Below are 27,422 nucleotides of genomic sequence, written 5' to 3' on the forward strand. Positions count from 1 at the left end.
GATAATAACGACCCCATGGCTGAAGAAACGACGAGAGAATAATTGTCGTTTGTTGTCATTTATGTTTTCTTCCAGTTTCAGTCGAAAGATGTCGTTGTTCCATCATTCTTTCCTTTTCGATCCATTTTCCTGAGAAACTAACAGTCCTGTTCAGACATTCGATTTTCCCACTCAGCCAATCTTCTTCTCGAACTCTCCAAGTTTCAATCCAAAATTTCTCACTCGCAAGCGAAGAAAAACCGTTTCGAGCTCAATTTTCCCGAGAACCAAACGCACATCTATCAACTGATGATCAAGGTGACAGAAGCAAGTTTCCGAGCGCTCAATTTAACGAAGTATCCATGCCTTGAGAATTCACGAAAAACCCTACCTTCATCACTTTCTGTCGGGAAAAATGGACAAAGAAACCGAAATCCTCTCGCGCCTAGCCGCGAACCACCTGTTCCTCGCCCAATTCGAACCTCTCAGGGCGATAATCCACGCTCTACGAGCCAAGGACCCCGAGCTTGCCCTCGCCGTGCTCCAGACGATCGTCGCTCGCTCCGGCCGGTTCGAGAACGTTCTGTGGTCTTCCTCGTGTCCGTCGCCGTCTCTTCTCACGTACTTGGCGACTCTCGAGCTTCTACAATTCGACAACGCCTCGTCGGTTTGGAGCTTCGATCGCGAGACGCTGCGATTGCGAGCCGAGTTTTTGTTACTGGTTCAGCACCTGATCGATCGGGTTTCGGAGACTATGAGGAAGAATTTCGATTTGGAGAGCATCGGTAAAGAGAGAGAAAGCGAGAGCTTCGAGGAGAGAGGAGAGTTATTGGATAAGAGTGAGGATAAAAGCGACGATTTGAGAGCTGCGAGCGGCGAATGGGACGGAGCCGTCAGAGTTTTGGACAGAATTTTGGAGTTGGGAGTGAAGAGGTTGAAGGCTGATGTAGTTGTACACGATGGTGATGACGATAATCATACTCCGAATCAGGCCATTGCAATCGAGGAAGCCGAATTCGTGTGCTTGAGGAAGGTAATTTGGGAGTATTCGGATGTTTTTGATGCATTGTGTTTGAATATACAGAAGCAATTGAGAGGCTGGGAAGGCTATGACTCTTCTGGTTTAGCAATAATGCCGCGGAGGGACGGGAATGCGGTTGTGGAGACGTCTGGGGAAGAAGAAGAGGATGTGAAGATTCTTGGTTTGATACAAAGGAGTGTCCAATTAGCTCATTTAGACGCCATTAGAGATTGTGTTAAAGAGGGTAATGTGAATGAAGCTGTTTCGCACATTCGCTTTCTTAATCTTGATTACGGAGTTGAGGAGTCCGAGTATCGGTAAGCCTGTTAAACTAGCTTCTATGTTGGACTTTGATTTTTTGCAGCATTTGTGTTTCTTTTGTTGCTCTATAGAAGTTTATATGTAGGAAGTTTGAGAAACGGAAAAATTTAAAACTAATGGGTGTAGATTATATACTCTCTTTTAGCTACTAGGCCCGTGCCGTTTTGGTTTGCTTTAGGTATGATTGATAAGAAGGCAGTTATAACTTATAATAGCTCCTGTTTATGTAAAATTTGAAATGGTAGGTCATTCATTGGTGGCCTCTTAGGTGTGGCATTCATGGTGTTTCGATGTCGCATGAGATGTAGGCAACAATATTACTGACCACAGAAGAGTTTTGAATATGCATTGTGAGATACCGCGTTAGAAAGTTTCCTGTTGTATGACAGCTCCCTGTCCCTTTTGTACTGTTGAATAGTGATGTGTACAAGTCCAAGACTATGAGGTTCAATTTTGTATTACGAGCGTTCCATTCAAAACTTCATCTTCTTCGTAACTGTTTTATCTTTACAAGAAACTCTTATACTGAAAACACTGACATGCAACAAGTCGAGTTCATTATTGGAGATATTCATTGGCAATGAGCTTTAATGAGCTTTGCTTATGGGCCAAAGCGTGATTATTGATAGGGAGTTTTGAGCAAAGTTTAGATGCTCCTTTGAGATAGAATTTTGTCTTGGCCTCTTTATTGTTGTTGGCTTTAAAAGAGTTTTAGCTCTTTCCTTTTTCTATGAGCTTTTAGTAATGTATTGGAGAATGTTGTGAATTTGTTCTATTGGTGTGATGGTGTCTATTTTTTATTTTCTATTTATTTTTTATTTTGGTTGGACGATGTTCTTCAGGTTCTCCTTTTCCATTGTACTAACATTTTTTTCAGTCTAAATAAATTATTGTTTTCTATAAGTAAAAATATGAGAATGACTGCAATAACAGCAAAGTCCCCTGTGATTGTCAAAAATATTCTATGGCATGCCCTGATGAGTGATCCTTTGTTTTTTTGTTACATTATTTTGTGCTTTGTTAGCTTTTAATTGCCTATACCTGGTTGGAGTGCAAATTGTTATTTGATGGCTATATCCCATTTGTGAACTTCGTAGATTTAGCTGAGCTAGGTATGTTATAAACACGTTAGGTATTACATATATATATATTTATATATATATATATATATATTTTTATAAGAAACAGAAAATTTATTGAAAGAATAAAGATATTCGTATCTTGGGTTCACTGTTGCATTGGATAAAGTTTTCCTGTTTACTCTTTCTTTCTACCAGTTAGAAATTCAAAATAGACATTGCGTCCTTCTATGTTTTTTGTTTTTTTGTTTTTTTGTTTCCTCCTTTTCTCTGGGCATTCACTTTGGATGTTTTACAGCATTATATTACTGGATCTCCTGAAGGTTGTTTCTCTGGGAAGGGAGGGATATGGGGACTCCTGGCATGCCAAGAGAGAAAAGTTGCTGATGATTTATGGTGCAGCTCTTGCATCAAAGTGCAGACGTCTCAGTCAGATGTTACAGGTAATGTTTGTTTCATTTTTCCCAGAATAGGTCTTAAATTTAATGGAAGGACTCTTAAGAATTAGTAAATATGTTACAAAGATTGTACATAGAAATTTATATCATCCTGAGGTACTATAAATTCTGTAAGGTTTAAACTTGATATGGATGTGAATACTTGTATTGTAAGGGGGGCTATTATGAATGGGTAGTTGATTTTTGGGTAGTTGATTTTTGCAGGTTCTTCAGGATGAGTTGCTTCGGGAAGAGATAGAGTCACATAGATCTCTTGACAACAACCAGATTCCACCACCTCTTGAATGTTTCCAGAGATATGTTGTAGAGTTGGAACTTGATTCAGATTTTGACAGAACCTCGTCCCTAACCAATGCAGTCAGTTCTTGTACGAGAGACATGTACCATTATGCTCGTGTGTCTGGAAAACATGTTTTTGAATGTGTCATGGATACTGCCCTGTCTGCTGTAAGGAGGGAGCAACTTCAAGAAGCTAGCAATGTATGTGTCAAGTTTTATGTTTAATTGAATATGTGAGTATGATTTTGATAGTTCTGACCATCTTGTGAGCTGATCATTTCATTTTACAATACTACGTCACTCATAGTTTTCATTGAAAAACCTTTCTCGTCATCCTATGTGGCAGATTCTTTCACTGTTTCCCCGACTTCAGCCTCTGGTAGCTGCCATGGGTTGGGATTCGTTATCTGGAAAGACTGCCGCACGAAGGAAATTAATGCAACTTCTTTGGACGAGTAAGTCACAAGTACTTCGGCTGGAAGAGTCTTCTCTTTATGTTAGCCAATCGGATGAGGTAGTACTCCTTTACTACAGAAGTGTTGTAGTTTATGGTCTTAAATTGTTATCTGTTGACAGAAAATAGACGAGTTTATGTGTTTTTTATTTTTTTGACAGATATCTTGCGTGGAACATCTCTGTGATTCTTTGTGTTATCAGCTTGATCTTGCCTCCTTTGTTGCCTGTGTCAATTCTGGTCGATTATGGAATTCAAAGTTTTCATTAATATTATCTGGAAAAGAACAAGTATCATTTGGAAGTGAAGATGCTCAATTAGACCCTTTTGTTGAAAACTTTGTGTTGGAAAGACTTTCGGTTCAAAGTCCTCTTCGGGTAAGATTGTGGTGTTTTTTTGTGTTAGAAAAGGATACACATCGTGATTAATCTCAGTTTCTGCCTTTCTATGACCATCCTTTTTGTTAGCTTTCCATTTTGCCAACGTGGGTCAAGGGTTTTGTTTATTTATTTAAATTAAATGAGACCATATAGGGACGCAGATTGAAATTAAGATTACCATCCAAAGGTGATATGTTTTATAATCAAATGCCAAGATGGTCAAAATCAGCAAGAAGTTAAATAACGGGGGATGATTTTGTAATTTACCCCCTTTTTTGTTTTTTGATCTTATGATCCAAGAAGAATCCGTTATCTCCACTTTGTTATTTTACCAAGGAAAGAAGTTTGTAATGACTAATAGGGGTAGCAGCCATGTTAAGAAAAGAAGTTAACGGGAAAATTCTTCTGGTTGCGCTCAACTCTTGCATAATACTTACTAACGGGTAGTAATTAGAAATTTATTGGTTTTTATTAAGACAAATCTAGAACTTTATCAGACGACTATTATATTTGAACGTTTTTAAATTTATATAATCATTTTGGGAAGTATTCTCAGAATTTGTTGCCACAGTACTACAAGAATGTTTGATGCAGTGCCTTATTTGAACACAGGCTTTTTTTAGAATGCTAAATTGTGACAAGATGCATTTTGTAGGTTTTGTTTGATGTCGTGCCTAGCATCGAATTCCAGGATGCTATTAAATTGATCAGCATGCAGCCAATTGCTTCTGACATAGCAGCCTGGAAGAGGTGTGTATGATAATATCATTAGTCATAGGCATGAGGTGCTGCTTTACTTTTTAATTATTCATTATCATTTCATCATGTTATCCTGAATATGTAAAGAACTCATGTTCTAGAAGGGAAGTGCTACAAGTTCACGACAACTAAGAAAAAATGATGAGGTGCATGTCTGGATCTATAGTAGGCGTGGCCACTATTACTCATTGGTTGCTGCTGGTTGTCTTTTTGTTTGCTCTTCACTTTATATCAGATAAACATCTATTTTTCATAATTTTTTGATGATTCCATATTTTATAAATTAGCGTGTTCTGGGATGGATTTTCTGGTTGTCTGGTTGGGCTTTTGCATAATTAACCATGTAGTAATCACCTTGACCTTGTTGTTATGGTTTTAGTCGGGATGGTTGGTTATTGCAAACAGATGTGTCCAATAAAGGAAATGATTTATCCTCTTGTTACTAACGTACTTATTCCAGTGCTGGTTGTGCATGCTTCATCTGTTATACATTTTTGGGTGATATGAGTTGATTTTTGGTATATCCACGGCTCAGTGGTGAATCACTTGGACTTAGTGCCTCAGGAAGCATTAGGTCTAAGCTTCGATTCTCATTGAGTGCTATCAATTACTTGGGGCCATGCTGCGGGCTAAAGGCCCGAGATTTACCCGATCCATGTGGAGGGGGCGCTTCGCATGGATCCTGTGGATTAATCGGGGCAAATTCTCGGACACCACGGTTATAAGAATATAGGGCATTTCCATGAGACCATGACCCACTTTTGGAATTTGAGCATGTGTAGCTTAGATTTTATCATTCAAGCTTGGTTGTCTTACTGTCACGGATATAATGATGTAAGTTCCTTTCTCCTTTTTGTTTTCTTGATAGGATGCAGGATATTGAACTTATGCACATGCGTTATGCTCTGGAATCAGCAGTTCTTGCACTTCGAGCAATGGAAAGGAGCATGGATAGTGAAATAGAAAGTCGTCATCCGGAGCCCTTTTGTTTTTTGAAAGATCTGCAGAGCCACTTGGAGGCTATCACTAATATTCCACGCAAGGTCAACTGAAAACACTGTGCGATCTGTAGGATACTAAATGAAAATTGTTGAAACAACCAATGCTAAAAGGGGCTTACGTTAGAATTCTTTTAAGCACATTTGAGCTTGATTTATATCTTAATAAAGCTTATGTAAACTCTTAAATTAATGCCATTAACTTTAAACTTTATTCTTATCACTTTGCTGTTCTTAAATTCAAATGTTTCTGTGATATCGAATTTGTTCAATAGGAACTTAATAAGACTGATATGGTCTTCATTTAAGCACCTTGTGCTAAATTGTTATATTAGTCTAGATTATCTAAACTCTTAACTGAAGTTTCCAATTTTAAAGTTTAGTCTGCTTGTTTTATTTACTTTCTAAAATACCAACTATCTGAGTGCTATTTGGTCTGTTCAATAATGCAGATAATGGTGGTGAATGTTGCAATCTCACTCTTGCATATGGATGGTCTTTCTCTTAATTCGGCGCATTGCATTTCTTCTCGGAGCTCTACTGAGTCAACACGTACTTGTGTATGGGAACATACTGATCTCCCATCTGAAGGGGGAAACAAATTGGTTATATCTTTCGTGGGACTGCTACTTGATATATTGCATCGTAATAATGTTCCTTCAACTATAAGTGAACTACAGCATGCTCAGAGTGATGGTTTAACGTCAACTGGAAGACAAGCATTAGAGTGGAGAATATCACTGGCTAACCATTTCATTGAGGAGTGGCGATGGCGATTGTCAATTTTGCAGCGTCTTCTTCCATTAGCTGAGCGCCAGTGGAGATGGAAGGAGGCATTGACCGTACTACGTGCGGCCCCATCTAAACTACTTAACCTGTGAGTTTGATTTATTTATTTTTGACAAGTAAACTTTCTTTCGTTGATCGTTAATCAAATACAAAGGAAAGAGGATAAAGAATCTTCAGTAAACATAAAAGGACAGAGCATAAGAAAATAAAAAATGCAATGAAAAGTCAGCATGACACTTAAAACCCTGTAACATTCTTCCAGTTAAGGACAATCCCAGAAAATGGAAAATCCTTATCCGTGATGGCCACAAAAAAGCTTGAAATTTTGCCGTCTCAAAACCTGTTTTTTTTTCTTAAAAAATTCTAGCATTTCTTTCTATCCAAATTGTCTATGAGTTTGATTTACAGTTATCTGTGTTATTTATTGTATGATGATCATTATTTTCTTGCACCTTACTATTACTGATGAGATGAATTTCCTTGTGCCCTTGCTTAAGACCGTTTGGTCTAGTGGCATTGGGGTTTTGGGTGGGGTGGGGCTTTGGGGAGGTTGTGCGTCCAATCTTGCCTTGTATAATAACCAACAACAACAACAACAATAACAGTAATAATAATAATCTCACTGTCACTTGGGCTCTCTGGTTAGAGAGGAACAACCACATTTTTGAGGACATAGAGGGCGATGTTATCGATGTCTGGGATAGAATTAAGTTTTGGGTGGCCTTGTGGGTTCCTCAAGTTCAAAGCCTTAATGCCTTTTCTGTTTTGGATTTGTTACAAGGATTGGATTTAGTTCTCATTGTCACTTGGGATCTCTGGTTAGAGAGGAACAACCAAATTTTTGAGGACATAGAGGGCGATGTTGACTAAGTCTAAGACAGAATTAAGTTTTGGGTGGCCTTATGGTTTCCTCAAGTTAAAAGTCTTAATGTCTTTTCTTTTTCGGATTGTTAGGAGGATGGGATTTAGTCCTTCAGTAATTTTGTGCTTTTAGGTTTTTGGTTTTCGGTTTTCTTGTTCTGGTGGACTCCTTGTCCCCTGTTATACTCTTTTCCTTTTTATTAATATATTCTTTCGTTTCTTATCAAATTAATAATAATAATAATAATAATAATAGTAATAATAATAATAATAATAATAATAAAGAATATTTCTGAATGCCCCAGTTTTCTGTTATTATATAGGCATGATTCCAATTATAATTTAGATTTTTTTTGGTTGTATTAGCAGAGATCTCATTTATTCTCCTTCAAAATGCGGTTCTGTTCTCAGTTATTTATTTTAGATGTTGACAAAATTCTATAACAGGCCAAATCTTACTAGGTTTTTTATTTTAACTATTATGTAGTTGCATGCAAAGAGCGAAGTATGACATTGGAGAGGAGGCAGTCCATCGATTTTCACTATCTGCAGAGGACAAAGCCACCCTGGAGTTAGCTGAGTGGGTGGATAATGCTGTCAGAAGAGCATCTGTATGAATCAGATCGAAATAACCTATAACCACCGTTTTTTTTTTTGTGTTTAATTATTTTTGTATATTGTCCATTCTACCAATTATCTATCCCTTCTTCTTTTTAGTGTAACTAGTCTAGTTCTGCTTGTCCATGCTACCAATTATACTCGAAACATACAAAATATCTGACTAATGAAGGGCTCATGGCTGACTTTACCCGTTCAGTTTAGGATTGTAAATTCATATTAAGGATGGACTGGCATATAAGTGGAGTTTAGAAGAAATATGGTTGTGGATGAGAGACTTTAATTTTTGCATCCTATGAGCGCATTGCAAATTCTTACAAATGCTTGTGCTTCAATAGGCGGAACAAGGCTAGGTTTTATCGTCTTAACAGTATGATGCAGATATTGCACTAAAGCTGTCCAAAAAATGTGTGTGCGCGCGCGCGCACGTTTTTTTCTCTCGGGAGTATGCTGTTTATTTGATTTTATCTGGTGGAGTTGTAATACTTCTGAGTCATCATCGATAGTGAACATGGCCTTTTACTGCATTTTGATTTATAATATTGTTGTGTTTGTTTACATCAAATAGTGTCCTATTTTTAGTCTAGTTTTTTGGACTAGAATTTCTGCCTTTATTTTGTTTTCAATGAAATTGCTACGTCCTTTTGTTTTTCCAGGTGGAAGATGTGGTGTCTCGTGCTGCTGATGGGACTTCTACATTGCAAGATTTAGATTTCTCTTCATTGCGCTCCCAGTTAGGTCCTTTGGCTGCTGTAAGTTCTTGCATCGTGTAGTCTTGTTTCCACTAAGTCCATTGTGGTTCCAACTTAGTTACAGTCTAATCTTGTATGTTTGTCCCACCAGATTCTTCTTTGTATTGATATTGCTGCAACTTCAGCACGGTCGGCAAAGATATCTCAGAAGCTTCTCAATCAGGCAATGCTTAATATATTTATGCATGCACTTGAAGATCATACTTGTTTGATTTCATTAGTTCCTTTAAGCGCTCAGTGCGTAGTGTACCTAAAGCTAAACTGAAATTAACTTTACTATCAGTCTATTACCATTACTTGTCTTACTGCAAAGCCCATCCCACGATCCTTTTAGATAAGTTTATTATTTATGTTTGTTAGCAAAAAGCAAACTTGCTTATTGTTTTTTGTATTCACTGGTGATTATTCTGATTAGTTGAGTTGTATTATTATTATTTTTTTCGGGTAAATCTTGAGTTAAAACATATTGTTATTTGATGCATGTTCCCTATTTCAAGTGCTGGAAAGAAACTTTAGATTTCTCTTTGTTTGATGGACCGTTTAAATTTTGTAGGCTTCACTATTTTTGGTTTAGATATGTGCTTTTTGGTGGTTTGCTCCTGAAGTATTGAGTTCATTTTGATGTATATGTACTGTGCAGGCTCAAGTTATGCTATCTGAGATATATCCAGGTGTCTCCCCAAAGAAAGGCTCCACATACTGGGATGAGATCCTTGAAGTAGGAGTTATTTCTGTTTCACGAAGGGTCCTAAAGCGTTTAAATGAGTTCTTGGATAAGGTGATAAGATCTTGTAATAAAAAATCTCACAAGTACAGCAAGGCTGTCCTGACTTTTAATTTGTTGGACTTGTGAAATCCACTTATTAAATTAACTGATGTGAACAAGAATATGTGATAGTTTCTATTTTGTATCTTACATTGCCTTTTTAGACTCTTTTTTTTTTTATAATTTCAGACGTTTGCATGGTTGTTTGCTTGCTGGAATTTTGTATCTTGAGGTCTATGTTGTTGTTGTTGTTGTTTTTAGTAAGTTCAGAGTGGCAAAGGAGATTTAAAAAGATGGACGGTTAAGCCTGGGAATGTCATATGTCTGTAGAGGACAAGAAATTGATCCTCAGGTTGAGATACAAGTGGTAGATTGCTTGTTCACGTTCAATTATGCCATGTCTGATGGGATTGACTGGACTAAATTCCTCATCTTACTTTTTCTCTTCGCTTTCTCTTCTAGTGCTTGTTTTCCATGAAGCAAATACTCTATTGTTAATTGTATCGTACAGTTTTGTCTTCATGTGTTTTTTTTATCAGTGAGCATTATATTGACCCATTCTCTCAATTTTTAATGTTTCTGTTAGTGCTTCTAGTGAGGTTTATGCAAGAAGCATTACATGATTATTAACCATACTCTCTAATCTACTATCTAGGATAACCCTCTGGCCCTTCAAGATATTTTGACTGGAGAACTTTTCATTTCTTCGCCAAAAGAGTCCCAACGACAGGGGCAAAGGGAACGTGCTCTTGCGATGCTACATCAGATGATTGAAGATGCTCACAATGAAAAACGACAGTTTCTTAGTGGTAGGCTTTTCTTCCTTTCTCTTTCAGGGTATTCCAGATGGTAATATTACCGTTTAAGACGTTTTTATTATATGACTTTGCAGGTAAGCTCCACAATCTTGCAAGAGCTATAGCTGATGAAGAAACAGAACCAAATCTTCTTAAAGGGGAAGGTCCATCTACTGATCAGAAGGCAGTTTCTGAGTTTGACAAGGATGGGGTTCTTGGGCTAGGATTAAGAGTTATCAAACAGAAAGCTTTACCTTCAGCTACTGGAGATATTAGTGAGCAACCTGTGGATTATGATGTAAAGGAGACTGGGAAGAGATTGTTTGGTCCAATAAGTAACAAACCCACAACCTATCTTTCACAATTCATTCTGCATATTGCTGCAATTGGAGACATAGTTGATGGAACTGATACAACTCACGACTTCAACTTTTTCTCACTTGTGTACGAATGGCCCAAGGATGTAAGACTATCTTATTCATTAAGTTATCTACTTTGGTGCTATGACAATTATTTTTCTTGCGGATGTTCTGGTTCAACTTGCCTTCTGGAGTTAAGTTTTGGCTATTTGAAGAGAAAGTGCTTTGGAGACATATTATTTTATTATTTTTAAGAATTTTTTGACTAATTTGTAAAAACATGAAATCATAAAGGAAGAATATAAAGTACTTTTACAATGCTCATCCTTTGAGGCCAATGTATGAACCTCAAAACTTTTTAGTGCATTAAGGTGGAATTTACAAAATATACTGGTGTATTATGGTCTATGTGTACAGACTTGTGGAACCCTTACGAGGAACTTCTGCCATTCAGATCAAATATGTCAACTTTTTTTTTTAATTTTTAATCTCTCTCCCCAAAAAAGTTTAACATGGGAACAAGCTTGGTTTCATTTCTCGGTGTTAATGGACCGTACTGTGATGGTACTCATCATAATATTTGGGCAAAAATATTCTTCGTAGTATTGTGTATGCGCGTGTTTTCTTTTGTTCTTTGTTTTTTTGACTTTTGTCTTGTCTGTGTGTGTGTGTGTGTGTATGTGTGCGCAAAATAAGCCATTTGGGATTATGGATCAGGTGACCCCTGCAGAAAATTACATGCACTCTAATTCTGTTCATATTTGATATCTGTATTCAAACAGTAGCTGTTTGTAAGCTCAAGTTGAAACATATATGAAATTTAATAATTCTTTTGATGAAATTAAATCATCATAAGTTGTGCTTTGCAGCTTTTAACTCGTCTTGTCTTTGATCGAGGGAGTACTGATGCTGCTAGCAAGGTGGCTGATATTATGTGTGCTGATTTTGTCCATGAAGTTATTTCAGCATGTGTACCTTCAGTTTATCCTCCACGGTCCGGTCATGGATGGGCATGCATTCCAGTTCTTCCCTCCTGCAATAAGAATGGTTCAGAAAATACAGTACTGTCTCCCTCTTCTAAAGGTGCAAAGCCTAATTGTTATAGCAGATCACTGTTGCCCGGCATCCCTCTATACCCTCTACAGTTGGATATCGTAAAACACTTGGTTAAAATTTCCCCAGTTAGGGCTGTTTTAGCATGTGTTTTTGGGAGTAGCATTTTATACAGTGGGAATACCTCTTTTGTGTCGAGCTCTCTGCATGGTGAATTGTTTCAGGCGCCTGATACAAACCATTTGTTTTATGAGTTTGCTCTGGATCAATCCGAGAGGTCAATTAAAAATCCCTAGAAGTTCATCTTTTAATATAATATATTCAATGATTGCGCAGTTTTAACGTTTTATGCTGCACAGGTTCCCGACTTTAAACCGATGGATACAAATGCAGACTAACCTACATCGAGTTTCAGAGTTTGCAGTAACAGCCAAGCAAACTGCTGATGGGGACGAGGTTAAAGCTGAAGCTAGAGATGCTATTAAGAGACTCCGTGAGCATGAAAGTGATACCGAGTCTGAGGTTGATGAAAATGTTAGTGGCAGCAATATCTCAACAAATTTGCCAGTTGTCAACGGCCAAGATGGCACAGCTCCTGAGACATCCTGGAATGATTCCCCAAAACCTGATGTTGCTGAACTTGATAATTCAGTTTTCCTTTCTTTTGATTGGGAGAATGAAGAACCCTATGAGAAAGCAATAGAACGGTATAACAATTTCAAAAATCTTCAGCATTTCTTATTTCATAAGGATGGTTAACTGTTTAACTTGTTTGGCTTTATTGCTGCTTAGTTAAATTGTTGTCAGAAAGTTTTCCCTGTAAAATTGATTGTTACATATTTGGAGATGTTCTAGTAGAAGGATGAATACCAATCTGAATTATTTTCATATTTCATAAGCAAACTAGTAGAAGACTCATCAATGACAGTTTGAAACTTGTATACCTTTGAATTGATTATTTGTTTCTATTTACAAGTATGTTGGTAAAGACTGTGGTGACTCTTCTCTTGTTGCATGCTATTTTTTCCTAGCACAGCGTATCAGTGACTAATACAACATTTAGCTTCCATTCATTATAGTTTCAATTTTTTAAAGCCCTATTTGCATCTGCATTATTAAAATTTCATGATTTAAGATTGTTTTTTATACCGACGTAAACGTACATGACACTATTATGATATTTAGTTTAATGTGCTTTTTAGGTCTGAGTTTTCGTTCTTGGAGTATATTGGTGGATACATTGATGCTTTTATCTAAGTTACATGCTTTAGTTTCCAAGTACGGTAGAATATATTAATATTTCTAAGTACAATGACAACTGAAATTCACAAACTACTACTGACAGTCTACTATTTGTTTCCTATCAGATTGATTGATGAAGGGAAACTAATGGATGCTCTTGCGCTCTCTGACCGGTTTCTACGCAATGGAGCCTCTGATCAATTGCTGCAGCTACTTATTGAACGCGGGGAAGAAGACCAATCAATATCTGGACAATCTCAAAGTTATGGAGGCCATAGCATTTGGAGCAATAGCTGGAAGTACTGCCTGCGTTTGAAGGACAAATGGCTGGCAGCTAGACTTGCCCTCAAGTAAGTAAATTGGTTGGTGTCTTCGTTTTTATGGTGAATGCAACTGTTGTTAGAATTACATGATAAGTTTGAAAGACAAATAGTCTCTTCAATGCAGTCACTTACACTTGTGGAAGATCCCGGTTTTTGAAGTTGAGTTTGACAATATTATCACTTTCCTTTATCTCTTTATATTGGCTCCTATTGCATCTTCCAATATGTTGTCATTGTTTAGATGCTTTTGAGTTATTCTTTTCTGAATCCCTTTGTGCGTGTACTAACTAATGTCAGATCATAAACTTTGTTAAGACAGGGCTAGTACCACTAACTATTAGTATTAGATTTGACTTCTGAGAAATTTTTGTTCCAGGTATATGCATAGATGGGAACTTGATGCTGCGTTGGATGTTCTTACAATGTGCAGCTGCCACCTACCTCAAAACGATCCAATTAGGAATGAGGTTCTGTTTTATTCTCGAGGATGTTCCTTACTATTAGTTGGCATTAACTTTTTTTCCTGAAAACTCTTATTCCTATCATTTTGTTGGGATGAGTTTTATTATTATTATTATTATTATTATTATTATTATTATTATTATTATTATTATTATTATTATTATTGCTATTATTATTATCATTTTTATTATTATTTATTTCTGGTATGATCCTTTTGGATGATTAGGTTGTGCACATGAAACAAGCTTTGCAGAGGTACAACCACATACGGAGTGCAGACAATCATTATAGTAGCTGGCAAGAGGTCATAGTTCTTTTCTTTTTGTTGTCTATAATTCATTTTACACACATACCCTCATCCCCAATATATCAAGTCACTCTCCTTTTTGCTAGAAAATGTCTTTTAATATGTTGTCATTATCCTATAAAAATTCATCTCGTACTACGCCAATTTCAATGAAAGAAATTCATTGCTCACTACTTGGTCAATTAATGTCAGGTTGAAGCTGAGTGTAAAGAAGATCCTGAGGGTTTGGCACTTAGATTAGCTGAAAAAGGAGCTGTTTCAGCTGCCTTAGATGTGGCTGAAAGTGCAGGACTATCAATAGATTTGCGGAGAGAACTGCAGGGCCGGCAACTTGTTAAACTTTTGACTGCAGATCCTCTCAGTGGTGGAGGTCCAGCAGAAGCTTCACGCTTTCTTTCTTCATTACGTGATTCAGATGATGCTCTGCCAGTTGCCATGGGTGCTATGCAGCTGTTGCCTAATTTGCGGTCAAAGCAACTTCTTGTACTTAACTTTTTACTCTGTCACCTTTTCTGGAAATCTGAGTTGAGCTTGGTTTAGAGTTTCAATTTCATGTTCGTCGAATGTTTTCGTTCTATGTTTTTTGAAGGTTCACTTCTTCCTGAAGCGAAGGGAAGGAAATCTCTCTGACGTTGAGGTTTCTAGGCTGAACTCATGGGCCTTAGGTCTTCGTGTGCTGGCTGCCTTGCCATTGCCTTGGCAGCAAAGATGTTCTTCCTTGCATGAATATCCTCACTTGATATTGGAGGTTTTGCTGATGAGGAAACAACTGCAATCTGCTCCACTGGTTAGAGAAACATCTTAGATGCTGTTTTATTAATTTTGCTCCATGTCGATTGCAATGCCCTTTTGATTTTTTCTCTGACATGCATGTAAAGATGTTTATATCATTTTATGTTCACTTTGGATGTTGCAGATTCTTAAAGAATTTCCTTCACTGAGAGACAATAGTGTAATTATTTCCTATGCGGCTAAAGCAATTGCTGTTAATATTAGTTCTCCCCCAAGAGAACACCGAGTATCTATTTCAGGAACAAGACCAAAGCAGAAAACAAGAACAGGTGCACCTGTGAGATCTTCCTTTTCTAGCAGTCTAAGCAACTTGCAAAAGGAGGCTCGTAGAGCATTCTCTTGGGGTCCACGAAATACTGGAGACAAGCCGGCCCCAAAAGATGTCTATAGGAAAAGAAAGAGTTCTGGATTGACCCCCTCTGAACGAGTTGCTTGGGAAGCAATGGCTGGCATTCAAGAGGAACATGTTTCGACAAGTTCTATTGATGGACAGGAGCGGCTTCCCAATATGTTGATTGCTGAAGAGTGGATGCTGACTGGTGATCCAATCAAGGATGATTCGGTCCGTGCATCTCACCGATATGAAAGTGCTCCTGACATTACTCTCTTCAAGGTACAAATAGTGGAACTAAGCTAATGTTTTTTAATTCGTAATTTCGATGCCAATTTCAGTCATAACAATGGACATGCAGCACACAGATTTATATATTGTTTAAGCATTCATTTTCACTCTTGATTCAACAGTAGTGCCTCTATTCTTTTTATGTTATGTTTCCATGTTTTTCATATAAATAGTTGTTAATGGCTCCATGATGTCGGGTTTCATATTTTTCTGTTCTAATTTAAAATAACAAGCTACAAAAAATCGATCCTCTAAGAATATGTTCCATTAATATGAAATCTTTTCTGGAGAATCCAATACTGCATACTGCATCTCAGGTTTATACATCAGTGCAATCAGTGGTTTCTGTATGTTATGATCATTGATGTTACTCTGGGTCTGCTAAAGCTTTGATTCTGCTGTTTCTAGGCTCTGCTTTCTCTGTGTTCTGATGAGAACGTATCTGCCAAGAATGCAATGGACTTGTGTGTTAATCAGATGAAGAATGTGTTAAACTCTCGACAATTGCCTGAGAATGCGTCAATGGAAGTAATTGGTCGTGCATATTATGCCACTGAAACATTTGTACAGGTATCCTTTTTTTATTTTTTATTTTTTATTTTTTAAGAGATTAAGCTAAAAACTAGAACCAAACACTTGTACATTATAAAGGTTCCCTTCCAATTCAAAGGATCAAAGAGGAGGGAGTATTGTTAAAGTGAAAACCTAGCTTATTCCAAGGATAAACTCTAATAGAAAGCCATGAATTGGCGTGCAATTATGAAATGTGGATTTCTCTTTTGTAAATGACATTGGATTACTATTCTTCATCACATATTTTCAGGGTCTTCTTTACGCTAAATCCTTGCTGAGAAAGGTTGTTGGAGTTAGTGATTTGTCGAGTAATTCAGAGAGAAGTAGAGATGCTGATGATGCATCTTCGGATGCTGGTAGTTCTAGCATGGGTAGTCAGTCCACAGATGAGCTATCAGAAAATTTGTCACAGGCAGACATCTGGCTAGGACGTGCTGAGCTACTTCAAAGTCTTCTAGGCTCAGGAATTGCTGTGTCTCTAGATGATATTGCTGATAAAGAGTCATCTGCCCGTCTCCGCGACAGGTTAATCGTGGATGAACGATACAGTATGGCTGTCTATACTTGCAAAAAGTGCAAGGTGAATTATACTTGAAACCAGTTGTAACTTGTAGTTGTTGCTGCTGAATTTTTCGCATTGCACTGAGCTATGAAATATTGGGTGCGTGCCAGATTGATGTTTTCCCTGTATGGAATGCGTGGGGCCATGCTTTGATTCAGATGGAGCACTATACACAAGCTCGTGTAAAGTTCAAGTATGCTAGAATTTTTATTTGCTTCAGATGTTTATAAGCTTATTTTCCAACACCCTACATAGATGTTGAAATTTAAGTTTCACAAAAATCTCCCTCCCTTACTCTTTTCCTCATTTTTTCTCGTGTACTGATGCTTAATGATATCTCATTATTTCCCATTCAATGGTTTTCAGACAAGCTCTTCAATTGTATAAGGGGGATCCTGGACCTGTCATTCTGGAGATCATAAATACAATTGAAGGAGGTCCTCCAGTGGATGTTTCAGCTGTTCGTTCTATGTATGATCTGTAGCTTTCAGTATATTTGCATATGTAATATGTTGGAATTCTTTTTAAGTTGTAAATATTGGTTGCAGACCAGGCTAGGTGTAAGCGGTTTCTCATTGTTTTGATGTTTTAATTTGTGCAATAAACTCCACCATAGCTGTATAGAATATGCATTTAAGTCACAATTTGGTATTGTCTTACATGCACGGCTGGAATTACGGCTGTTCCACAACTCTAGGGGCAACAATTTCTTTTTTTTATTCTGGATATGTAGTTGCTGAGGGGAATATGAACAGCATTATGCATGGCATATTGTGTTTGTGCATAACACTAGACCTAGTACACGTCTAATATTAATGCTGCTAATTGCATTTTACCATTAAGAAACTTGCAAAAGAAAAAAACTTGTAAAAGAAACTCACAAAAAACCAATGCTTTTTGTTGCATAGAATCTAAAACATGCAACCTATACTTCTACAGGTACGAGCACTTGGCTAAAAGTGCTCCAACAATCTTAGATGATTCTCTTTCTGCCGATTCATATCTCAATGTGTTGTACATGCCATCCACTTTTCCACGTTCTGAGAAATCAAGGCGGTCTCAAGAATCTGCCAATAGTAATTCCACATACAGTTCAGAGTTTGAAGATGGACCACGCAGCAATTTAGACAGCATTCGATATGTTGAGTGTGTAAACTATTTGCAAGAAGTAAGTGATAAATTCATGCTTACGTGCTTTTTATTTTTCAAGTTTGATTTCTTCTTTTTATTATTTATTTTTTTAGGTATCTTGATTTCAAGCAAAAAGAAAAGAAGTTGATATCTTGATACTGCTATGCCTTTTTCCCCTGTTCTGTTTTAGCTAGTGTACGTCATTTGTCTAGTATTCACTGTTTTTCATCGACATTCACTGGCAGACAAGTTGTGGAAATTATGTGTAAAGTCAGAAAGAACCTGCTCTACAGTAGAAAATTTTTGACTTTATGATATTTGTTTCCAACTGATAATTAGATGGGTGAAAAGTTATTACGGGTACCAGATTTGTTTATTAACATATTGCGAGCAACATTGTCACAGTCTTACGTCCTATGCAACATTTAATTCTTTTGTACAGCTTTGTTAATGTCAAGGTTCTTAGTATCCGAACTTCTGACATGTTTTTATTTGCAGTATGCACGACAACATTTGCTCAGCTTTATGTTTAGGCACGGACAATATAGCGATGCTTGCCTGTTGTTCTTTCCCCCAAATACTGTTCCTCCACCTCCTCAACCATCTACAGTAGGGGTGGCAACCTCATCTTCATCACCTCAAAGACCAGATCCTTTAGCAACTGATTATGGAACCATTGATGATTTGTGTGATCTGTGTGTTGGCTATGGTGCGATGCCTGTTCTAGAGGAAGTGATATCTGCAAGAATGTGCTCTATAGAACCTCAAGACGAAGCAGTGAACCAGTATACTGCTGCTGCACTTGCCCGAATTTGCATCTATTGTGAAACACATAAGCATTTCAATTTTCTATATAAATTTCAGGTGAAATTTTAACTTGTAGGCTTTAGAAGATAGTCATTTTTTAACTTTAGCACCTTTACTTTCTTGGTATTTTTGCTTGCACCTCAGTTAGCGTTCATTCTGCTTTTCTTTTTCTTTCTCCCTCTAAAAATCCTTTCAATGTGAGCACCTTAATTCTCATTAGTGTTCTAGATAAAATTACTAGATTTTCATGCTCGTTAGTTTTTTCTCCTTTTTATCTTTTTTTTTTTTTTTCTTTTGATGGGGAAAGAAAGTACCATAATTGCCCTTACTGGTGCTTAAAATTTTATTTTATTTTTTTTGCACTTATATTTTCTGGTTTTGTTTAACCAATCATTTCAGGAATTTTCTTCCTCCTATCCTCTTCTAAATAATATTTTTTTTCCATTAATAAGAGTTGCTTTGTTTCTTCAAAAAGCAAATAAATAAATAAATAAATGATCGGTTCAGGTTATCAAGAAAGACCATGTTGCTGCTGGACTTTGTTGCATTCAATTGTTTATAAATTCTGCTTTGCAAGAGGAAGCTATTAAGCATTTGGAACACGCCAAGGTATGTCATTTTAGACCTCTTCCATTCTAAAGTAGAGTGATCTTTGTTTGCTGAGGTAAAATAACTTTTAATTTTCCGGTTTAGTTTACTTTTGGTGTAGGGTCTGTTAGGTACCAATTTTCCTAAATATTAAGAGGTTGTTTTTTTACATTTTTGAGTTAGGGTGACTTGAGTGATAATCTTGAGTTGAAGTTGTAATTTGAGTTTGTGTTTGGATGTGCACATTTGAGTTATGATTTGAATTGAGAATCTTTTTGAGTTTGTGTTTGGGTAGGTCAAAACTTAAATTTGTATTTAGATAGTATTTTAATAAAAACTCAATGATGATGAAAAATTTTAATAGGGTATATGGGTGGGGTTTTATTCGTCTTTTCGTTGTGAATACATAGAAAAAAAATCATCTCAATCAGAATTAAAACGAAAAAGTTATGGCATTTTTCAGAATAGAAAAAATATTGTTCATTACCTTGAGTTCGAGTTTACGAACTCGAGTTGAAGGGGAAACTTGAACTCGAGTTTAGCCCCAAACTCGAGTTCAAACTCAAATTTTACAAAAGAACATGAACTTGAATAAAATTGTAACTCGAGTTCAAACTTTTTCTGAGTTTCGTTGCAAAAGAACAACCCCTAAGCTATTAGAAGCTGGACATTTGATATAATATTACCAACAGTTCCCCCTTTACGTGTGAACTTGATAATGGGCAACTTAAAAAGCATTGATTGGAGATACCCATACATGAGTATATTAGGGCCCGTTTGGAAGGTATATTCAAACCATGATTCTTGATTATGACGTTTAAAATTCAAATTTTTTATGAGAAAAACACTGTGGCAGAATCAATGATTTGAGTTTGAATATATGAAATAAACGGGTCCTTAATAATAAGTCCGAAATAAATTAAAGACCAAACACGCGATGGCAAATTGGAGCACAGATGTGGGGATTTGATTCATTTGAACTAAGAACCTCCTACTCTGGTACCATATTAATTAACGAAATACTTATAAAATATTTGGTTGTGCACATTTGTGTTTCTTGTGCCTGTTTGTGTCTCCATAGTTTTTAAGGTTTTAAGTTCTGAATTTCAATTGGAAGTTCTGTTTATACGTGTGTGTGTGTGTGTGTGTGTGTATTCTTTTTTCCCCTAAAAAGAGTTATTCATAAAGTATCTATCTTTTGGTTGTAGATGCACTTTGATGAAGGATTGTCAGCTCGTTATAAAGGCGAGTCTACTAAGCTTGTTACAAAGGGTGTTAGAGGAAAAAGTGCCTCTGAGAAGCTCACTGAAGAAGGGCTCGTGAAGTTCTCTGCCCGGGTTTCAATTCAGGTAATGGCATTAGTCAGTGTAGGTGCATATATGCCTTTGTGATACTTGCCTAACATTCTAATATACCTAACAAAAGTACACATGCTAGTATTGATGGTAAACAAAAATACACTTAAAATACATACTAAATTTACTTTCTAAATGATATATGGTGCAAGCTCTCACCACATGCTAGTGGGAAATTTTCTGTTTTATTTTACTGAAACTGGGCTCCGAAGTGGAAGCTTTGTTTACTTCCTGATCTCTCTGTTGTTGAATAAATATTGGCACAATACTGATTATTGAAGAAACTCATAGCTCAGCTATAAATATTTTATTTTAAAATGAGATCAAAAGATCCAAGTTTCATACTTATTTAATTGACTTTCTTTCTTTTCCACGCAATTTATAACATCTTCTAGTGGTTTTAACTGTTAATACATTGTTCACGCGGTTATGATATAGGTGGAAGTAGTGAAATCCTTTAATGATTCTGATGGACCACAGTGGCACTACTCGCTTTTTGGAAATCCAAATGACCCAGAAACGTTCAGGTTTGATGCCAGTTTAAAAAAGGATTTCATATTTTCTAGTGCTTGAAGTTTGTGAACTCTTGTATTGAATTCTCAAAGAAACTTTTTTGAGCTTGCATTTATACATCTTTATATCTTTTACATGAAGCACGTAAAGACTTCATATCTTTGTAAATATATATATATACATACATATATATATATATAGTTCAATGCCATTCTTATTGGATCTTATTGGATAAGTTAACACAATATCTTACTTATCACTCTTCCTTGTTATAAAGTGCCTCCAAAAGATTTTCGTATGGCCACACAAGAGACTGATATTCTATCTTTGTTCTTTTGCAGGAGAAGGTGTAAAATTGCAGAAACTCTCGTGGAAAAGAATTTTGACTTGGCTTTCCAAGTCATTTATGAATTCAACCTTCCTGGTAGCCAAACACACGATTTCATGTGCTGTACAGAGTCATATGTGCCAATTTATCGATGTTTCTGTTCTTATTTCTTAAATCCTGGTATGTCTCATTTATTGCAGCCGTCGATATATATGCTGGCGTAGCCGCATCACTTGCTGAGAGAAAAAGAGGCAGCCAATTGACAGAGTTCTTTAGAAACATAAAAGGGACCATTGATGATGACGATTGGGATCAGGTATATGACACTATTTGTTTTCAGCTTGGAATTTAATTGTTCAAATTTTGTATGCTTTTGGTTCAAGACCTTGTACGCTTATGAGAATGATGTGTATTCGCTCTTTGAACCTTGGATGTCAAAAATTTACTTGTATATATTTGCTTGTTTTAACGCACAATTCAGCTGAAGGAATTGTTGACTTTTGAATTATGTAGGTATTGGGAGCTGCAATAAACGTATATGCTAACAAACACAAAGAACGGCCTGATCGTCTCATAGACATGTTGACTAGTAGCCATAGGTAATGGTCTCTTATGCTGTTGGTTTCCATACGTAATTTGAGAGTTTCTGCTCGATAAATTGTCTATAAATTTATGTACATCATACATGTGTGCAAAAACGTTCACACTTTAATAATGCATTCCTATTTATGTATACATGTATACATATCTTCAGCAAAAAAAAAAAAAAAATGTATATATATCTTATAGACAACAGATGCATCATGCATGCACGTCTAAGTTATAATAGAGAGAAGACTGCCTTCTTATCTCGCATGCAACACTTGCATACTTTGAAGGAAGAGAGCTGCATGGAACCAATTTCAAAAGTTGGTGAAGATGCTGATTTTCTGTCATACAAAAAGGTTGACATAGTTAATACTATGTGTGTGTTTAAGAACCCGGGTTATGAATTTCAAACCAGGCTTGGAATTAAACTTTAATAAGAATCGGAAATAAACCACTTTTTTGAAGCATTGGAGTTAAAACCCTAACAAAGATGAGCGAGCTTGCTTCTCTTCTTCCTTCCCTAGTTAACTTGAACTACACTGAAGCTAGATTTGGTTTTCGTCTTCCTTTGTATGCAGGAAAGTTCTGGCGTGTGTGGTCTGTGGCCGTCTAAAAAGTGCATTCCAAATTGCTTCTCGCAGTGGAAGTGTAGCTGATGTTCAATACGTAGCTCATCAGGTCTTCCTTCTTAATTGAGTGTTCACCTTTCTACTTACTCAGCAATACTTGGATTGACAATAAATTTAGTGGGGTCCTTTTGTAGCTGGTGATTTTGGGTGCTTAATGACGGAATTATGTCCTATATAAAAAGGCTCGATGGCAAAGTGCTTTAGCTTGAGAGGGTAATAAACGGAAAGATAATACTGGGAACCCAGAATATTTGGAGAATAGCACAGAGGTCAATATGCTTGCCAAGGGGAAAATCCTTGAGAGATGATGTCAAGAGCCTTATTGTATTTTTTCATGTTGGTTTTTGTGTCTCTGTGCGTGTTTATTTTGCTCTTTTGATTAGAAAAGGGGACTTCATAGCCTATAGAAGTCTGGAATGTGTGTGGCTGCGACTGGTGAGTTGCAGGCCAGAGCGCCTGATTTGCTTAGGACCAATTAGCTTTACCAAATGAGTTATGAAATGCTGCGTTAGAAAGATGGTTGAATTCCTCGGTTAAGTTTCGAAGGGAAAGGTCGCCTTACTGTTAGAGGATCATGCTTCTGAGTTAGTGAAGTCCTAGTCACAAGCGGTCAACTTCCAACTAGAGGCCCACAAATCATATTTTAGTGATACGGGCCTCATTAAAGCTGGCATATTTCAAGCATTTGTCCGTTAATGTCACTTCTAGTCTTTAGTGGGAGGAAACTAATTTTATTCTTTTGTAATTATTCTTTTACTTAACCCATTGTTTGTGATTTTGATGCAGGCATTACATGCAAATGCGCTCCCTGTACTTGATATGTGTAAACAATGGTTGGCCCAATACATGTGATTCATCGCTCAACAAAGCTACGGCTACTGCAAATTAATCTTCTCAAAATGTACATATTCCCGGTAATTTTTTTCTCCGACTCGGATGTTTGGGAGCCATGGATCTTAATCAGAGCATGGTACAAGCATATGTACCTAGTTATGAATAGAGCAGCTCTTCCACCGAGCTTGGAAAAGGAAGGCGAGTCATCTTTTTGCTTTTGTTAGCACTGTTTCGGATATCTGGAATTGTTTAAGCTACTTCGAAGGTGAACATCTCGAGACTGAACAATCCATGCCGGCTTAACTCGGAGTTGGAGTCTGAATTTCAGACTGTCAAGGTGCCAGAGTAACGTGTAATGCGGAAACTGCATGGATGCAAGGAATAACGGTACCATAACGGAGTATGAGTAACGTCTCAATGATTTGTTTTGTCCACATTTAAACAAAATTTTGTCAATGATCAAAATTTTAATGAATACTACATTGGGTTTCAGTGAGAAAAAAAAAAAAAAAAAAAAAAAAAAAAAAAAAAAAAAAAAAAGCAGAAGAAGCTAAGATGGGTCGTGTTAGATTTAGTGTTTGCGGATGTAGATAGATGTTAATGGAAAAATGGAAAGGCAAGAGTAGGCGTGAGATCAAATGTGTGTAATTTGTGCAAGAATGAGCGCATGTTTTCACCTGTAAATGTATTTGGCTTAATTTTTCCCTGTAAATTTATGTATCCAAATACAGTTGCTTTTTGAATAAATGTTGAGCTTTTATATGAGAATATTCCTTATTTCGTGATCTAAAAATTGATATGTTCATGCATCTATACTTCTATATCTATCTATGTCTACATCTGTACTCTATATATATACTACATATATAAAGCGGAGTTCCCTTTTCCTTTCAAAAACATTGTCACAGTATTTTGTCGTTTTGCTCGTTTTTGCTTTCCTTTTTTTTCCCCCCTCTTATCCGTGCTTTGTTGTTTAAGCCGAGTTTCCTAATCGTTTTGCTCTTTTTATTTTACTTAAAAAAAATATTTGTTTCTGTTTGTTTCCTCAAAAGTTCTATATTTCATTTCATTTATTTGTGTGCGATCCATTAAATGTTTAAATATATTTTCTTACAATCTCTTAAAAGTATTATTTATTAAATATATGGTCTCCATAATTTTTTTTTTCGTAAATGCTTACTGAAATGTGTTTTCTCAAATTATCCCATTTTACATATTTTTTTTCTTTTCATATATGCATCCTAAATCAGTTTTTTATTTTATTCTATTATTATTTTTTCTTAAGTACGCTCGATTGATCTATAGTGGTATAATATTCGAGCGGAATACATATTTTGATTAAAAGTATGTTTTGGTATAATATATTTTATTAAAATTTTATATTTAAAATATTCCTTGTTAAAAAAAATCACTCTAATATGTCCTATTGAAGTAACTTTACTCGAATGTTCCTCGTATTTAAAAATTTTAATGCAGTCTTAAAAATAATTTTAAATACTACGTTTCTATCTTTTATGATATAATATAAATAGTCTGTTATGCACTTATAAAAGGATATAACATAAGTAACTTCCTTACATGTCATAATTTGGAAAATGTTCAGATTTCATTTACTGTTCTACATTAAATAATTGAGATCGTCTTAAATATTAATTAACTAAAAAGCGAAAGGTAATCTCTTTATTTTTAAAATTTCATCCGGTCAAAGGGGTATCATCCTTCAAACAATTTTCAATAACATGCCACATACTTTTTATATTGAGAAAAGAAGATAAATACGTTTTAAAGTGCATGAGTTTAGATTTTTACTCTTATTCTTGATTAATATCTTTTTAGTCAAATAATTATATTAGTCAAAATGATATTAATTAAGAGTAAATGGTAAAAATCAAGAGGGTAAGTTCAATAATTCTCTCTTTTATTAATATTTAAATGATATGAGGGAATAAACATGGGATTTTAAAGGAATATGGGATATCAGAGAGATTCCAAAGAATTTTTTTTTTTCTCAATTCAATCTTTGTTTTAGATCTAAGTTTTTCTTATTGGGTTAATCTTGATAAATACCATTTAAAAGTGTATGGGTTAAGATTTTTAATTCATTACTTTTTTAGTCAAATACTTACACTAACAAAAGGGTATTTATCAAGAGTAACGAGTAAAGTTTCAGACTTATGCACTCTTACAGATAAATTCTTCATTTTTTCAAATCATTTTACCTTGATTTATTTTCTAAATTCTAATCACCATCTATTTACTTTACTCCTGTCCTACTTTATTTCTCAACGCTTATTCTCACACATTTTTCTATTGGTTATATTCTAAAAAATTGTGAAAAGAGTACAATTTTAGAAAATCATCGTGATGACTAATCTTATACAAGAATAGGTAGGGAACGTTTTCATATATTATTTTTAAGATTAATTGGTTACACAATTCTATTAGAATCTAAAACAGATAAATTAAGAAAAAAGAACTATTTAATAATTTATTGGTATATAAAAAGTCAACAAACTAAATGAGCATTAAGCACCAACTATCACAATAAGAGCCAAAATAGGGTACTCTAACTTGAAGACAAGGAAAAAAAAATACATGGGTTTTATTTCTAACCATAAAAATTAAAAGAAGAGTAATCTTGATAAATATCCTTTAAAAGTGTGTAGGTCAGAGTTTTATTATTTACTCTTAATTCATAATATTTTTAGTCGAATAATTACACTAAAGAAAGGGTATTTATAAAGAGTAAGAAATAAAAGTCTAACTTATGTACTTTAAGGATAAATTCTCCATTTTTTTCTTAAAAGATAATGCAAATAAAAACTAAAATAAACAAATTACAACTTGATTTTGGACATGCACATAGATTTCACATTCATAGAAGCAACTAAAAAGGAGATATCACAAGTGCTAAAAGTCGTGGCCCGCAGCTTCACAAACTCGAATAATAAACTAACTTTGCCATGCAGTGCAGCCGTCGCAGTCAAGTTCAAGCTTCCCTTACCAACATCATCGAAGAAAATCAGATTCGCGACTATTCTTCCCACCATAAGATCGGTAGAACTAGTGATGTTAAGCTTGCCCCGTGCAGGGACAAGATTTTGCCCTATTGGAACCTCAGCCACAACGTCACCGTGATAATTCACGTAAGCCGTCGCGTTACTGAACTTGAAGCTTCCGATGTTATGGTCATGTTTAATGTGACATTGTTGATGGTTAACAATAAAAACGGGTTCATATTTTCTAGACCAACGAGGTAGGCTGTGATTTCCGGCTCTTTGGGTTTGAGGGTAGTAAACCATAAGGTTACGAATACCACAGCCACAATGATGAAGAAAGTTGCGGTTACTTCACAACAAATTTTGACGCCTTTCCGTGCTGATTTCATGTTTGATGAAAAGTGTAAATTGGGAAGAATCAAATACAAGCTTTGAGAACTAAAAGACTACAGAGAGCAACAAAAAGAAAGTTTACTAAACGTGGGATATTTGCTGCAGCCATCGATACACACACTATGTATATATACGTCAGCTCAGCCGACTTTTTTTTTTAGTTTGTATAGTATTCGGACTCCTTGTGAGGATTTGAGTCCTTTTTTGTGTGTATTTTTTTTAATAATTTATTTTTCTCATATTATTTATTGTCACGTTGCATGATCTTTTTCCTTCTATTTCCTTATTATCTCCAAGTAAGCAGCTCATTTAATTATATTGTCTTCCGGATATTGAGATGACTCCGTTAGATTTCCTCAATTTTTTATTTTTTGTTTTCTTTATGGAATAGATTTCCTCAATTTTTTATTTTTTGTTTTCTTTATGGAATAGATTTCCTCAAATTTATTGACCTTACTCTCAGATTCCAAAGTTTTTCTTGAGATGCAAATATCGTAATAAACTATAAATTATAATCTTTAATCTGTAATATTTGATATTTAATTTTAACTTTTTGTGAGTAAGAAAAAGAAACTCTTGGTCTCAAAAACAGAAAGTGGTTTTTTTAAAATATCCTCTTCACATATCTAAAAGAACCAAAATCTCTTTCCC

The 27,422-nt window shown here is 35.7% G+C and overlaps 1 protein-coding gene across 2 annotated transcripts; it reads left to right on the forward strand.

The window, feature by feature from the left end:
• Positions 1-23,878, forward strand: LOC21398035 (protein DDB_G0276689). 2 transcript variants are annotated; one of them, XM_024165026.1, is made up of 36 exons: positions 1-1,317; positions 2,699-2,843; positions 3,063-3,338; positions 3,484-3,651; positions 3,753-3,968; positions 4,627-4,721; positions 5,599-5,773; positions 6,181-6,605; positions 7,866-7,989; positions 8,653-8,748; positions 8,840-8,911; positions 9,389-9,526; positions 10,170-10,323; positions 10,407-10,774; positions 11,540-12,000; positions 12,083-12,430; positions 13,091-13,315; positions 13,665-13,755; positions 13,977-14,054; positions 14,250-14,540; positions 14,647-14,844; positions 14,974-15,462; positions 15,880-16,041; positions 16,295-16,624; positions 16,717-16,799; positions 16,973-17,077; positions 17,546-17,774; positions 18,236-18,601; positions 19,052-19,153; positions 20,341-20,481; positions 20,926-21,014; positions 21,342-21,424; positions 21,529-21,644; positions 21,842-21,927; positions 22,495-22,594; positions 23,332-23,878. In XM_024165026.1, the coding sequence occupies exons 1-36, from the start codon at positions 395-397 to the stop codon at positions 23,395-23,397; spliced, it is 7,614 nt and encodes a 2,537-aa protein (XP_024020794.1). In that variant the 5' UTR covers positions 1-394; the 3' UTR covers positions 23,398-23,878. The 2 variants fall into 2 exon arrangements, with proteins under 2 accessions (XP_024020794.1, XP_024020796.1); XM_024165028.1 differs by having other exon boundaries at positions 1,312-1,317; positions 2,724-2,843.
• The last annotated feature ends 3,544 nt before the right edge of the window (positions 23,879-27,422 follow it).

The sequence above is a fragment of the Morus notabilis genome, unplaced genomic scaffold (assembly GCF_000414095.1).
Source record: "Morus notabilis unplaced genomic scaffold, ASM41409v2 Scaffold699, whole genome shotgun sequence".
Lineage (NCBI taxonomy): Eukaryota > Viridiplantae > Streptophyta > Magnoliopsida > Rosales > Moraceae > Morus > Morus notabilis.